The 16,781-nt window shown below is 38.8% G+C and overlaps 2 protein-coding genes across 2 annotated transcripts; one reads left to right on the top strand and one right to left on the bottom strand.

Annotated features, from left to right (window-relative positions):
- Positions 1-1,948: 1,948 nt before the first annotated feature.
- LOC100258016 (ammonium transporter 1 member 1) lies at positions 1,949-4,092 on the bottom strand. The gene has a single exon (XM_002285522.5). The coding sequence runs from the start codon at positions 3,920-3,922 to the stop codon at positions 2,414-2,416; it is 1,509 nt and encodes a 502-aa protein (XP_002285558.1). The 5' UTR covers positions 3,923-4,092; the 3' UTR covers positions 1,949-2,413.
- A 2,418-nt stretch (positions 4,093-6,510) lies between these two features.
- On the top strand, positions 6,511-12,276 carry LOC132253809 (uncharacterized). Its single transcript, XM_059736945.1, has 2 exons — positions 6,511-6,796; positions 10,378-12,276. Exons 1-2 carry the CDS (start codon positions 6,544-6,546, stop codon positions 11,961-11,963), a joined length of 1,839 nt encoding a protein of 612 aa, XP_059592928.1. The 5' UTR covers positions 6,511-6,543; the 3' UTR covers positions 11,964-12,276.
- Positions 12,277-16,781: the final 4,505 nt, after the last annotated feature.

Genomic DNA, 16,781 nt, shown 5'->3' with positions numbered 1-16,781 from the left:
GATGTAAATTTGGCTTAATGTTAATCCTTTCTTTTCCTAAAAATTTGGTTTTTCAAGAGAGGCATCTACCCCCTTTGGGCACATGCTAATTCGGCTTATGAACTCAATTGTGAATGTTTGGCAATAAGACTTGATTAGATAAATAATCTTCTTATTAGAATATATGTACAAAATCCAAGATTAAAGAAAATTACATAATGGTGAACATTTGAGTCTCTTTTAAAAAACACAACATAGATTTCATATTTAATTAGATCGCAATTTATGTTGGTGAGTGGTGTTTATATTGTGTTATAATCTAAACATTCTACTACACAAGGATGAAAATATCGATAATTATAGATATATCGGTATTTTGATTTTACGGATATATCGAAAATATTAGAAAAATATCGATGAATATTTTTCTCATAAATATTGATGGAGTGATAATTATTCAAAATTCATAAAAATATTTGGAAAAATTCCAAAAAAAATTATAAAATAAGCAAAAATACACATTTTTAAGTTATTTTGTAGATGTAATTGACATAGACATAATCAAGAAGAAAAATATTAATAGGCAGAGATATATCGGTAGATTCGATACTTGGATTTTAAGAATAATAAATATGAATTTTGGAAGTATATAAAGTTATAATTGAGTTAAGAAATATTTGATTTTATTGAATAAAAATCATTTATACATAAATATAATACATATGACATTGTAATAGTCTTTAGTACAAAAATGAAAATCGATGTGGTTTCATCATATTGTTAGATGTAGTAGTACTACATAGGTCAACTCAAACTCGACACAAAAATTAATTAAGTTCAAAACATAAAATTAAATACTACCTAAGTATTAAATAGGTATTCCGTCATGTAACCCATTTAATTCATTTATAATCAAATCCTTACTTTTAATAATGAGTTAAATCTATATTAATCTATGATCAATGTCTTATTTATCAAGAAATGTTAATGACACAATAGACTTATTTTTTTAAAAATAATTTTAAAATGAATCTAATATGAATTAATTTAAAATTATAATTAAATTAATTATCATGATTATTAAACATCAATTCAAATCAAATTCAACATTTGTTAAACAAATTATCCACGTTACGTTGACACAAATTTAACCCATGCCTAAGCTATGAAAAGCGTATTCAATTCACATCATATTAATAAATCGTATGAAATTATCGTGATAAAAAATGAAGAAAATAATCAAAATACAAACCAAAATTTTTTTAATTACCCCTCCATGAGAAAAGGGGGTGGTTAGAACTTACGAGCTAAAATAGGAATTTTAGGTGAATCTCGCCTTTAGCAAATAAAATTAGATTTTTGGTATATTTTCAAACTATTGTTTAAATTATATTTTTTTTCTATTTTTAATTAGTTTGAAATGGTATTAAATCACAGTTTCTAAATTTGCATTCGAATCATAATTTCAAACTAGGATTTCAAGTAATTTTTTTTAAAAAAAAAAAGAAAATTAAGAAAATTTGAAGAAATGCTTGGAACAAATGTATAGTTGGATGGGAGGCCCCATTTTGAAGCCAAAACTCGTAGAAGGGAGGGCAGAATGACTTACGGCAAAAAAAAATTGAAGTGAGAGTGAACCAACATCTCCGAGGTTGATTGATTAATAACATCAAAAATTTATAAATGATTCACAAACGACAAATCAAATTATAGTATTAACTATTAAATGAAAGGAGAGCCGGCGTACAGATTTGGAACTTTGAACACCTCCATCTTAATATGAATAGTCAATAGTCAACCCTCCAATTTTCAAAGTCTTTAAATGACATTGATGCATACCCACCAACCAACCTCTCCCTCCCTCCTTTCTAGTTTCTACTTTACCTTCTCTCTTCCTTCACTTCTAATCAGAAAGTTGTGGGGATGTTCTACTTTTACCACATCTGTCTTTGATTTTTTGTTTTTAGTAGTGAGTCTTGTGACACCACATTGAGTGGAATCAGGAGAATCTCTCCCCTTCATTCCATTCCCTATACATGTGGGCCAGTGGGATATGAGGTTCGTCACATACTTCACATGAATATGCATGTTTGATTCAGTTTTTGGCCCACCAATCCCATACCCAAATCTCTGGGAAGGAAAAAAAAAAAGAAAAAAGGCAAAGGAAAAGTCAAAAAGATTGTCCAGACTCCAACATGGACTATTCAACCACAACAGCTTATGCACATTATTCATCACCAAAACAACCAAAACAATACTCCGACATATCGTTATCTCCATTCACAGCCACCCACCCACCCACCCACTCAACCCAAAATCTATCTTTGACAGTCACACTTTCAATCTTCAAAGCTAATTCAAATCTTCAAATCCTAAGTGACAAAAAATTATATATATGTAATTAAAAAGTTAAAATAGGTAAAATGATTTTGCCTTAATTTGTGGTAGTGACAATAGTGGTTGGAGCAGCTGGTTCGATCTTCCTCAGCTCGAATGCGTGCTTGTTCGAATCATCATCTTCGTGATACATGTAAGCGAAGCCACCATGGCGAGTCAGATCCATGCCAGCCATTTCGTCTTCTGCTGAGATTCTCAGAAGTTTGAGCTTGTGGAGGATGAAGAAGAGGGTGCCCATTGTGGCAGAGACCCACCCAGTTATCACTAGTATTTGGATGATGTGGGCCGCCAGAAGCCTTCCGCCGCCCCCCATGAACAGCCCGTACGGCCTACCTGGTTGCCCCGAGTTATACACTTGGCTCACATAGTCTTTAGTCGCGAACAGCGCTGTGAAGATGATGCCCCAGGCGCCGCAGCCGCCGTGGAGTTGGGTGGCTTCAAGTGGGTCGTCGAATTTTACCTTTTCGGCAAGCTTGTTGCAGGAGATGAGCACCACCGCCGCTACGAATCCGCAGATTATGGCGGCCCACGGCTCCACCACTGAGCATCCGGAGGTGATGGCTGCGAAGCCGCCGAGGAGGCCGTTGCAAACGTCGGTGACGTTCCAGTGGCCGGAGAGGATGCGTTTGCCGAAGAGGGTGGTTAGAGCGGCGGTGCAACCGGCTAGGGTGGTGGTCACGGCGGTTCTACCGACGGCGCTCCATTGTCCGTAATAGTTGCCCCCACCGGAGTAAGCAACGGAAATCTTCAAGAAGGAGCCGGGATTGAAACCGTACCAGCCAAACCACAACAAGAAAGTGCCGAGAACCACCAGCGTAGAGCTGTGTCCTCGCAGAACCAGGGATCTGCCGGAGTGACCGAACCGCCCAATCCTGGGTCCCTCAATGAATGCACCCCAAAGCCCGGCGATGCCGCCGACCATATGGACAACGCCGGAGCCGGCAAAATCAATAACCCCAGAACCGAACAACAGGTTTCCGGAATTCGAGGCGCTAGCCCAACCGTCGCTGGACCAGAACCAGTGAGAAACGACGGGGTAGACAAAGCCAGTCAAGAAAGATGAGTAAATCAAATAAGCCACAAACTGGGTCCGTTCGGCGATGGAGCCGCTGGTGATGCCGGCGGCGGCGATGGCGAAAGCCCACTGGTAGAGGAAGTTGCTGTAGTCGAAGGTTGAGGTTGGAATGGACTTGAGGGCAAAGAAGTGTTTACCGATGAAGCCATTGGAGGGAGAGCCAAAGGCAAAAGCGAAGCCAAAGAGATAGTAGAAAAGGCCACCGGTGGCGGCATCGAGGACATTGGTGAGCATAATATTCATGGTGTTCTTGGCACGCACAGAGCCAGCGCAGAGCATGGCGAAGCCAAGCTGCATGGCAAAGACGAGATAAGCAGAGAAAAGGAGGTAAGTATTGTCGACCGCATAGTTGGTGTCGGTGAAACTGTCGGAGACGGCGGAGAATCGATCGCATATGAAAGAGGCGGCGGCCGTGCCGTTGGGACCCAAGAGCTGAGCCAGTTGCTCCGCCGAGCAGTCCAGGGACGCCATGGAAGATGGATCCCTATTCCTCTAGAGAGAGAGAGAGAAATCAAGTGTAAAGATGAGGTTTGAAGTCAGGTCGTATTGGATCCATTTTATAAGGGAGAATTTTTGGTGTTGTACACTTTAGCTGAAGTTGCTTCGCGGAATCCCAGTCGAAATCCAAATTCCACCATTCCTCTCTACATATTACTATTTTCACCCTTTTATTATTATTTAAGAAAATTAAAACACACACACAAAAACTAAATGATTATAATGACTAAAAATCATTTTTGTTGCACAAATTATCAATTTTTACTTTTATAACAAAATTAAATATGTCAATAATAATAAAAATAATTTCTAATATTAAAATATAAATAATAAATGCTCCTTTTAATATACTTTTTGTTTTCTATTTTTTTTAATGAAAAATAATAATAATAACATCTACTTTCATATAGAAAGTATGAATCCACCTCATATTAAAAAATATTTCGCACCTTAATTCTTTATATTTTAAAAAATAAAAAATAAAAATACATCCAAATAAATTCATATTTTATATGGAATTCTCTTTTTTTTTTAATGACGTGGAAGCACAGGGGCCCTCACAGACAGAGAACTGTCAGCTTGACTTTAATTTTCCTCTTCAATGGCACACTTTTGCCTTCACACCACTTTCTGAATTTTCAAATCTCAACCATCCTTAAAAAGTGGTAATAAAATATAAAAAAATAAGAAAGAGTTAATTTCATTGCCATCCCATCAAGTTTTATTTAAATATAATTAAATTTATTAATTTAATATTTAATTTTTAAAATTAATAGATACTAATTGTATTTAGCTAAAAACTCTAAAAAAGTAAATGAAATGAATCCTAATAAAAATTAAATTGAAGTGCAAAATAATTGTTGGGATTTAGGTAAGATATTAATGTTATGTTTGATGGGAGGAATTAGAAAAGTACACAGGGAAAAAAAAGGAAAAAACAATTAATTTTTCATAACACTTTTCTCTTCTTATTATTTTCCAAAAATTAAACATAACTTTAAAAAAATAATTTTCTAATCTGGTTTTACCATAAAAAATAAATTCAAGAAAAAATAATATAATTAGAATTAATCATATATTTTAAAATTATTTAATCTCTAAAATTATGTTTGATAATTAAAAAGAACTTAAAAATAATTTTCTCATTTTTATTTATATTACCATAAAATAAATAATAATTAAAATTATTGAAAATTTTATATATTTTAAATTTATTTAATTTTTATATAAAAGATTAAAATAAATAAAATTAATATATAAAAATAATTTATTAATTTTAAATCTATTTTTATTTTTTTTAAAATCTTTCCTCTTCTAGTTTTCGTATCCATTTTATTTGCTTTCATCCTCAAATTTTTCAAGAACAAAACATAATCAATAAAAAAAAAAAGATAAACAACTCTAAAATAATACATAAAAATAATTAATTACCATTAAATATATTTTAATTTTATTTTACCTTTTTCTTTACTTCCCTTTTTCTCCTTTAATTTTTTTTTTATTCAAATTTTTTCGTACTACCCTAAGAAAAAGATTGATATATATATATATATATATATATATATATATATATTTCATACAGGGCTACATATTTGGCTATAGTTGGGTAAGAACAGAACTGTAATTATGAAATTTAGACCAGGCTAATTGAAATATTCCAGTGGGTCGCAGCGAAAGCAAAACGTACGCACACGTATAGAGGCACGTGCTACTACGTCATTGACAGAAAAAAAAAAAAAAAAATCAATTATCACGTTACTTTCTCTCTCTACTTTTCCACCGTGCGCCTACCAAACCTGACCTTACTATTATTAGTCTATTAGTCTTCGCTCAAGAAAAATGTCGCCTATTAAAATAATCTTTTTTTTATTACCTACTACAACTTCATTTCAATAGTTATAAAATAAAATAAAAATGTAAGAAAAAATGAAAATATATATATATATATATATATATATATATATATATATATATATATATATATATATATATATATATATATATAAATATTAAGAATATGACTAAAACTATAAAAGTGTGACAAGATATTATTAATTATAAGATACGAAAATTTTGATTAAACCTCAATATTATAAAGTATTTCGTAAGATTAAAAATCTAAAATTAATTAAAAAAAACATTATAAATTGGTTGAAACAACCGATTTATTTGTAAAAATTATTTGTTCACAAAAATTAATTGTTTTATAAGTTTTTCAAAAAATTATTAGTAAAAATCTTAAGTTATAATCACTCGATAGATACACGTTTCTTTAAAAAAAAAAAAAAAAATTATACAATACCATCTTTTGATTATATAATATGATAGGTATTAGGTTGGAAAAAGTATTTTATTATATCATATAAAATACTATAAAAAATTGAGAGTGATATAGGAAATATCATAAATAATAAAATAAATAAATATAAAATTCCAAAATATTTGACATTATCAACCCATTAAAACCAAAACCCTCTTACTTTACTAAGTGTTTTAAATTTTTTTTGTATCTCTATTTGTAGACCCCCTAGTTGGCGGGAGAGGGAGGAGAAAAATATTTTATTTTTTTAGGGGAGTGGGTGAGATTGGAAGTGATGGAGAGGACGGGAAGCAGCGGGAGATTTAAGGGGGGAAAAATCTGGAAAAAAAAAGGAAAGGGGGCAGCAGCTAAAAAAAAAAAGGGAGGAGGAGAGGAAAAGAGAGTTTTTTTTGGCAAAGAAGGGGGAACGCGGGCAGCAGCGTTTTTTTTCTTTTGGGGGAGGGGTGCAGAAAAAAAAGGAGAACAGAGAGAGCAGCTGAAGAACAAAAATCTGAGATCTCGCTGGCAGCGGCCTCCCGTAATCCCTGGTAAGTCATTTTCATTTTTTTGTAAATTTTCGAAACTGAGCAACAGTATGTCGAGTTTTGTTGGCTTTGATTGCTGAAGTAATTGGGGATTTTTGTTTGGCTGTCTTCAAAGTTTAGGAAAGAAAGAGAAAATAAATTTATTTGGAACATTGCAATGGTTTGTCAAGGGTTTATAGGCTGATGATATGTTTTTTTTAGTGGCTCCAAAATTTCTGCAGCTAAGTTGTTAATTTGGAGACACGTTTGTTGTGTTGTTGTTCATGTGGAATGTTGTGAGCTCATAAGGGTTAATGTTGATGTGTAAATCTATCTTATTTACTGATCTTCGGTTTTCTTTTAATGGATTTAAATAAGCTAAACCAGTAGAAATTAAAATGGGTATCCATAACCAGTCAAACCAAGAAATTTCAACATTGCTTCAGAAAATCCGAAAGTGGGCTTCTCTACTGTGAAGGTCTCAAAGTCCAACATATCTTAATGGGAATGAGAAGCTTTTGGAGGATTTGATGCTAGCTGCCCGAGAATGGTGACCCGTAGGCCTACTAAATACAAATAACATTAATTTATGTGATGGGAATGAAAATATCACAATGCAAATAGGCCCCACAAGTTCAATTCTCTCATATGCTTTTAGGTTTGGCTGCTAGTACCTTTTTAGCTCACTTTTCCAACTACAACTTACCACTTAGCACCTAGGTAACACGTTGCATGACAAGCTACCAACTACCATTCACCATTTTATTTATCTATTCCTTCATGTTTTAATATTAAAGTTAAATTCTCCCAAAATTCCTACTTCTTAATTTAATTTCTAATTCCAAAATCCCATTTTTTTACATTCACTTAATCTTTATTATTTCCGATATTATTATTATTTTATTTATTTACTTTTCAAATTTTCAAATTCTTCAATTTAATTTCCAAAATTTCATTTCTTTCAAATTTAATTTCCAAAATCCAATTTCTTTTAAATTTGATTTCCAAAATTCCGTTTCCGAAATTTAATTTTTAAAAAAAACTCCAATTTTCAAGTAATCTTCGGGACTCCAATTTTTCAAATGAATTTCAAAAATCCGACTTTCTCTCAAATAGCTTAATTCCATTCTGGTCTTCAAAACAATCTTCTGCTCCTCTGTTTTAAAAATGTGTTGAAATAAGCAAAGAATCAAATTTTGTAATTCTGAATAATGGAATTTACGGATTTGGTCCATGCAAAATAAACGGGCTTTGGTGGGGGCCCAACATGGGTGACTTTATGATTGATTGATCGATCGATTGATTTAATTGCCATGCATGATTGACTTTATTTTGCTCTATGACATGCTTGAAATTATTCCTTAATTGTGCGCTAACCTCACTTCTTGATAGCGCTTTATGGATCACTGCCCAGGTACGCATCCACACCCGCTCGGGTCATTTTCTGTACGCATGTTTAGATTCTCACATGTGCATGATCATTCTGAGTATTCATTGATTCCCTCATCAATTACCATGATTGCTTCATTTTATTAGTAGAGACCCGACTTTAGGGACTTAGAGGGGTGTTACGGTCTTTACCGTACCTTCCCGATAAGTAACCTGACCCCCGAACCCGATCCGGTTTTCATAGACCGCCTTTTCCAAAATAAGGAGTCACACTTAGGGTTTTCTTTCTTATTTTGTTTACCCTTTAAAAAATAAAACAAAAATAAGTGGCGACTCCAAGTCATTTTTTTTAACCAATTAAATCATTTTTCAAATAAAATTCGAGCTCACCATCGAGTGGGAAACGCATGAGCCGAAATGCGGGGTCCACAAAATGGCGACTCCACTGGGGATTTTTTTTAGAGGGTCAAGCTTGAACTTAGAATGAAGCAAATGTGGCATTTGATTGGATGACCAGTGGATGCTCATCTCTTGATTGTACATTGAGGATTTCTTGATGCATGCTTAAATGTTGTATTCATTTGAGATTTTGACATGCTGATTATATTGATTGATCTTATTGTCTTGCTTGGCACATTGATTCTGATTTTGCCATAATTGTTCTGATCACTTCACATGCATACACTCACTACTGTATATCACTCGACTTGACATGTTGATTCTCTGACTTGTATATTATTTTGATCGTCTTTGAGCAGGATGATTGTATCACTATCCATCTGATTGTCGTATTCTCGCTTATCTTGTGTGTACATTGATGATATATCTGAGCTTTGCCTGATTGCGTGTTGCATGACTACTCTCCTTTGCGTGATTGCGTGCCGCTTGTCTGTGTGGGTCGCACATCTATCCCCTTATCTCCCACTCTCTAGTCTTGGTCATTTCCTCCATTCTGGTTCTCGCTTTTGCAAGTGTGAGGCCTTGTGTGTGCTTGTACTTTGACCGAGATAGAGGTTAGGAGTAGGGTCTAGCGACGGGCTATACCGATGTCTGGGAGAGTTCTGGAGGAGACTGACATATCGATGCTGATTGGAGTCCGATCATTGAAGACCTGTATAGCCCCGAGCTAGGTTTCATGGATAGTTGTGCGACCAGTGTGTTTCCTCTTCTGCTCTAGATTCATAGGGTTTTCGGATGCACCCATACCGCTCACTGTGCACTTTAGTTGACTATTGAGTGTTGAGAGTGTGAGAGCTTTCACTATAGGAACCCCCTGGGATGCGAGGTAGTGCATGTGTGGAGGTGATGACCACCTTGCATGGAAGCGCCCCGTCTCTTCGGAGGCGTGCAGAGGGTTGCGTACCACCGGAGGGTACGATCGCTTCTGCTAGGGATCTTTTAAAGTCCACTCACATCCATTTAGAACCACCTTGACCTTGTAGGTTGAGCCATAGATCCTTTGATTAGGACTCTCTCCTTACACGTGGGTGCATCTGAGGGCCTTCAGAGCCTCTTTAGTTACAGTTCGGATCCAGTTTTCCCTTTTTTTTAGTCTCCAGTTGAGAGTGCTCGGAGATCTGTTTGAGTTTGAGTATCGATTGGACCACCTTTGTCATATCACCCTGGATTATGTTTTTCACTCGATGAGTTTAACATGTTTTCTCCCTAGGGCTTTCATTCTCATTTCTTGGCTCGACACATCCTTTCACTTTGTTGACACTTACTTGATACTTCGGGATATGTTCATCGATCATGATCATCTTGTTTTAGCATTGTACACCTATCACGGGCCTGGTACTTCATTATTCGTTTGATCCTGGATTCAATTTTCGACTCGACGCTCATATTTTCATTACAGAAAGGTGAAAGGCACATTTTTACATTCACACTTTTTTCGAGAGAGTTGCCTTGATCACCTTACCATTTTTTTTGTCTTATGGAGCTCGAGTTGAAGGTTGATTCAAGGATATGTGGTTATAGAGGGAGTATTGATCTCGTGATAGTGTGTTTTTCACACCTCTTTTTATCTCAGATTATTAATGGAGATTCTCTAGTCACATTTGTAGCCATCTCACAGTGGACACCTTTATGACTTCAGAGTTCTCGTCATATATCCATATTTCTGATTGCCACCTCAGGACCATGTGCTTGTATGTTGTATTGTCGTCTTTTAGAGTTTTATCTCGTGTCCTTCATTCATCTTGTTTGCATTGTAGGGGGTCAGTTTAGGAGTCGGTTGAGTCTGGAGTCACATTCTTGGAGGAGAGTTCGAGGACGATTGATCAGAGCAGATTCATATCCGAGTTCAGATAGTTCAGTTGAGATGTCAGACGAGCTAGCTTCCACACTTGCTTCCATTCAGGAGTTCATGGCCGGAGTCAGTAGACGTTTGGATCAGTTAGAGAGTTCTCGCCAGGATCCTCATCCGGCTGGCGTGGTCACTGACGAGACGATTCCTCATGCATCTCAGACAGCACAGACTCGTCCACCTGGGGTTTCACTTGGTACTCCATTCCATCTGGTGGATCATTATGAGACCATTCCACCACCTACTGTCACAGTGCCGCCTCCCATGGTTCCTACTATTGGGGATACTCGATTGGCCGAGCAGGAGGCCAAGGTTGAGAGGCTCGAGTCCATGATGAGACAGATCAGATTGCAGGACGGAGGTTTGACTTGGGATGACAGAGATGGCATGCCGGCGGCTAGCTTGCCCGCCAAGTTCCGCATGCCAGACATTGAGCGCTACAGTGGGATTGGTTGTCCCAAGATCCACTTGAGATTATACAGCACTGTCATGAGGGCACACGGGATAGATGATGCACAGCTGGTGGCCCTCTTTCCCATGTCACTTAGTGGGGCAGCTCAGAGATGGTTTGCTTCAGTTGAGCCTTCGAGACTCCGCACTTGGGAGGATGTGGCTCGTGAGTTCCTGACCCAGTTCGCTTTCAGTGCCGATATTGACGTATCTAGACGAGAGTTGGAGGCCACCAGACAGAGGCCAGATGAGTCTATTTCTTCCTTTGTCACTCGTTGGAGGGCGAAGGTGGCTGGTATGATAGATCGGCCTAAGGAGCAGGATCAGATTGATATGGTTCTTCGGAACCTACAGCCGAGGTTCGCTAGACGTCTGGTGGGCATCCCGTTTCAAGATCTCAGGAGTTTGGTTCATGCTGCTTTCAGTGTAGAGGAGGCTATGGCTCGAGGATTATGGACAGATACTACTCCTTCCCCTGACAGTAAGGGGAAGAAGCCGATTGGACCATTGACTAGATCTGGAGAGGTTGCTACTATTAGTTATCAGCACCAGAGGCCCGCGCATCACTCAGCTTATAGGTCTCCTACAGTCAGGGCTCCTTTCTCTCTTCCACAGTATCAGTATCAGTTGGATTATGCTCAGGAGCCTTACATTGCTCAGACTAGCATGCAGCCGCGACCACCACATCCGAGAGCCGCTACTCACCCACCGCCTAGACCATATGCACAGAGGCCCCCGAGACAGTTCACTCCCTTGGGCATGACTTTGACTAGAGCTTTTGAGAAGCTCAGAGACGCTGGAGTGATTGTTCCTTTAGCGCCGAGGCCTTTGCCCCATCCTATTCCTCCTCATTTCCGTTCACATGAGCACTGCTTGTATCATCAGATTCCGGGGCACGATACTGAGCGTTGTTCAGCACTCCATCATGCGATACAGGATTTGATCGATTCAGGGGTGGTTGACTTGGCTAGGCCAAGTGTGACCACCAATCCCCTGCCTGCACATTCTACACATGCAGTTCCTCCTCCTCCTGGTCTTCAGTAGATTGATTTGGATGTTGATGGTATTGATGGTCGCATGGTATTTTGGGACACCTCAGGTTGGGGACTTTGTTTCAGTTGACATGGGTACATCATTTTGCAGCGATTTAGCTCAGAGCACCTTCCATTTTGATTTATGGTCGTCATCAAAGCCGTTCCCGTTCTGTCGAGTCTATTTTTTTAGTTCATTAGAGTGGCTTTGTTGAGTCCAGTTTGGTTCAGAGTCGTTGTTTTTCTAGTCGTTTGTAGTCCTTTATCGCTTCACACATGATGTACTCATTTGGTTCATTCAGTGACATGATCTTTTATTTTGAGTATGTGTTATCCTCTTTTCTCATGAGTACGTTTTACATATTTTGTGTTGATGCGTTATACTTTCGATATGAGACATATTTTCACTTATACATCATGATCACTATGGCCTAACCTATCATGGAGGATATTGAGCCTTTTGACATAGGATTAGGAGATCGACCCAGGGGGTTCGAGACTGTGACCCATTTCACCTTCCGTTCAGGGCAGTACTATATCCATATACATACCCTGACTCTATGGACTTGATGACCTACCCATTTTGAGCTTGACATGACACCACCTCTTGGTACCGTTATATGACCTTTATCATTCTTATTCGCATTCGTATATTATAGTACCATTGCCTATTCTTTCCATCATTTCCTTGATCTGACCTGGTAGTGTCTGAGATGGTTTGACCTGAGGTGAGCTCTACACGAAGATAGATGGATCATGATGAGAGAGTGGCTTGATTGCTTGACGATGTTGTTGAGGCAGAGGAGTCGTCATGGAGCATCTGGATTTGAGTCATTACACATGACTTTAGGGAGCCAGGGTGATTAGAGATGGTTTTTTTATGAGATGATGGTGAGTGGCATATGACGATAGGGCGATGTGATTGTCGGAGGACATTGATGATTATCACAGAGCCTCGGTGGGAGCTTTCACGTGATTTCGGAGGAGTTGACATGACTTTGTTGGATGGATGCCAGTCTTTAGTATTGGCCATGTGAGATCTCGAAAGCATGATGTTCGAGGTTTTGGTCAAAGGATGGGTGGCCATCATTTCATGAGCCTATTTACTTTATCACCCTCACATATAGAGTTACCCGTTGCTAGCCCTTTGAGCCTCACACGAGCACATAACCTTTTCTTTCATCACCTCATTTACCTATTACATCGGGTTGGGGACCCTGTAGTGCTTGCATGCTATGTTTGGATACGTCATGAGTTCCAGACCTGACATACATATTCGAGCCTCATTCTTCACTCTTCACTGTGATATTTTCCACTTGGACATCATTTCATCACTATTTTTCTTATATCACATATCACCACTTGCGATATTCGTTCTCTGCCTTTTCTTTCATTATTGCTTACTCGACATTATCAGTGTTTCACCTTGAGTGGTGATTTTTTTCACACGTCACTGCATGGAGGATTGTCACATTCTTTCCTATCATTCACCCCATGGGCAGTGATTCAGAGATGTTATTTTGAGAGGTTGTCTTGTTGGTGAGGATTCATGTTACATTCGTATGTGGAGAGGGTTTGATCATTTGGGTATGTATTTTCATGGGAGTTCATTCATTATTGATCAGAGTATGCGCAAAAAAAAAAAAAAAAAAAAAAAAAAAAAAAAAAAAAATGAAAAAAATGAAAAAAAAAAATTATAGCGCATTATTCATTTTATCGTTCTTCATTGGGCATGTGTACGGACGTGTCGGGTTGCTTCATTGAGTTTATGTGTTAGAGAGAGTTCGTATGAGAGCTTTTTTCTGAGATTCATCTTGATGTATATTTTGGGTGAGAGTATGAGTCATCCATTCGATTTTTGTGAGAGAGACGAGCGACCTTTCTTTTAGTATCTCTGGATCCTTGCTCTATCCATCATTCCGTCTATTTCGGATGTGACTACTTTCCATGCTTTGATGCAGGGTGACCATCACTCACTTTTCTATCTCTTCGCCTTCTTCCATCTTTATTTTATCCCTCCGTTTCACTCCACTTCATCTTATCTCATTCTTTTCTCATTCTGTTTGATGTTTGACATGGGTTCAGCATCCACACTTTATTCTTGCTTATTCGATGCGACCATTCATTTATCATCACTTTTCGTGTGGGGACCCCTAGGTCCGGGACTCATGACGTTTTCTACGCGTTGCATCTCATGCATGAGGGGTATGGGGATTATATCATTGGGATATTTGAGCCTAGTTTTCTTTCGTTTCTTTCACCCTATTACCTTGGCCTACATTACGTCCCGAGTCTGAAGACCACCTTGAGGCCATTACTTCACATTGTGTTTGACAGCTCACACGTGGGCAATACTTGAGCTTGGTCGGAGATTATTCCTCAGAGCATGATGGATGGGGAGTTGAGATGATGATTTACACTGGGCATACCCCTATTATCAGTGATGGATTTTTAGAGGTGTCGTTATCTACACTGGGGCATACCCCCCTCATCGATGACGTTTTCTTTCAGGATGATGCTTTGCACTGAGGCATAGTCAGTTTGCTTCTTCACTTAGGTTATGATGGATTAGCAGTTGTGGGATGACCCTATATTGGAGGCGTAGTCGTTTCAGAGAGCGCTTTTATTGGAGATACAGTCACTCTACTCATTGATGGTTGATTTTTGAGATCACGATTTATTTGAGGCGTAGCCCTCTCATTGGTGATGGACTTTGATTGTTCATTGGAGCATAGTCACTTCAGTTGGTTTATACTGGGGCATAGCCACCGCATTCACATTTATGGAGTCCGGGGATTCTGATTCATATGGATTACGTTGAGATGTTTCCATTTTGGCACCAGGAGTAGAGGTTGATTGATTTGTTGACTCGGATACACTACTTTACATTGGGGCATTAGCCGGCATGGAGGGCATTTTTCATTGGAGCATAGTCACCCTATCAGATCCTTTACACTGGGGCATGTCCATCTTTTGGAGGGAGATCAGATCGGTTCTTTACATTGGAGCATCTACCGATTGATATGGAGATCATTGGATTATTTCATGTTGTCCTCATTGCATACTGGGGCATAGCCGCCTAGTCGGATGTTTTGATATCGAGATTTGACTTTCTATTCATGATTATTATTTCTGATGGATTACAGAGTTATCGACACCTCGGGTTTAGTCTTCTCGGCATACTTGGATGATCTCGGATATCTCCCTACCTTTCATTTTATACTTTCATGCTTTCTATTTTACCAGAGCCTGATCATTACCTTCTTTTATCCTACACATCCCACCGTGACACATGACCTCACCCTTTTCTCGATTAGGAGGAGACATAGATCAGTCCTCGATCACCTTGGTTGTGTTTTCATACATTCTTTTGGACTTTAGGTTCAACATCTTCCATGATGGCAGGGCCTGGCAGATTGTTGACTTATTAGTGACGATATTTTCACTTCGACAGTTGGCATGATTGAGTGTTGATTTGCTTGTTGTTCACATTTTGAGCACTAGTCATCATTGTTTTTATTCGTCAGTTATTTCTGTTTAGTCAGCATGGTGTCACGATACATGGTCCTGTTTGGCATTACCTATCTGAGGTTGGACATTTTCATTACATGATGGATGAGCATATTTCAGAGTACAGTAGTTTTGAGATATTGTATATCTCAGTCTGTTCACTGTCACATACTGGGGCATACCCTACATCCGAGAGCATCGGGCTTTCCACGCTCTTCATTCACCTTTTGATCTAGTTGTTGACTCCCTTGACTTGCATACTGGGGCATACCCTCATTCCCTAGGATCATCGGACCTCTCATGGGCTTCGTTATCTTTTGACCCAGTTGTCGATCCTCATGAGTTGTCATATTGGGGCATATCCCCTCCAGTCGAGTTTGCCTGCATCATTATCTGAGTCATCCTTTGGTTTTGGGTCACTTGATCAGGTCATTCATCATCTTGTTAGTTCAGTTAGAGTTTGGGGTCGCACCTATATCGATCGGCCATCTCCCTGTTATGTCAGTTTTTGAGTCGGGACCGCACCTATATCGATCGGTCATCATCTTATCAGTTTGTGTTTGAGTCGGGGTCGCACCTATATCGATCAGCCATCTCCCTGTCATGTCAGTTTTCGAGTCGGGACCGCACCTATATCGATCGGTCATCATCTTATCAGTTTGTGTTTGAGTCGAGGCTGCACCTATATCGATCGGTCATCTCCCTGTCATGTCAGTTTTTGAGTCGGGACCGCACCTATATCGATCGGTCATCATCTTATCAGTTTGTGTTTGAGTCGGGGTCGCACCTATATCGATCAGCCATCTCCCTGTCATGTCAGTTTTCGAGTCGGGACCGCACCTATATCGATCGGTCATCATCTTATCAGTTTGTGTTTGAGTCGAGGCTGCACCTATATCAATCGGTCATCTCCCTGTCATGTTAGTTTTCGAGTCGGGACCGCACCTATATCGATCGGTCATCATCCTATCAGTTTGTATTTGAGTCGGGGCCGCACCTATATCGATCGGCCATCTCCCTGTCATGTCAGTTTTCGAGTCGGGACCGCACCTATATCGATCGGTCATCATCTTATCAGTTTGTGTTTGAGTCGAGGCCGCACCTATATCGATCGGCCATCTCCTTGTCATGTCAGTTTTCGAGTCGGGACCGCACCTATATCGATCGGTCATCATCTTATCAGTTTGTGTTTGAGTCGGGGCCGCACCTATATCGATCGGCCATCTCCCTGTCATGTCAGTTTTCGAGTCGGGACCGCACCTATATCGATCGGTCATCATCTTATCAATTTGTGTTTGAGTCGGGACCGCACCTATATCGA

The sequence above is a fragment of the Vitis vinifera genome, chromosome 5 (assembly GCF_030704535.1).
Source record: "Vitis vinifera cultivar Pinot Noir 40024 chromosome 5, ASM3070453v1".
In the NCBI taxonomy this organism is placed as follows: Eukaryota; Viridiplantae; Streptophyta; class Magnoliopsida; order Vitales; family Vitaceae; genus Vitis; species Vitis vinifera.
Note: the sequence above shows the minus strand (reverse complement) of the source record. Positions and strands in the feature narration are given on the sequence as shown.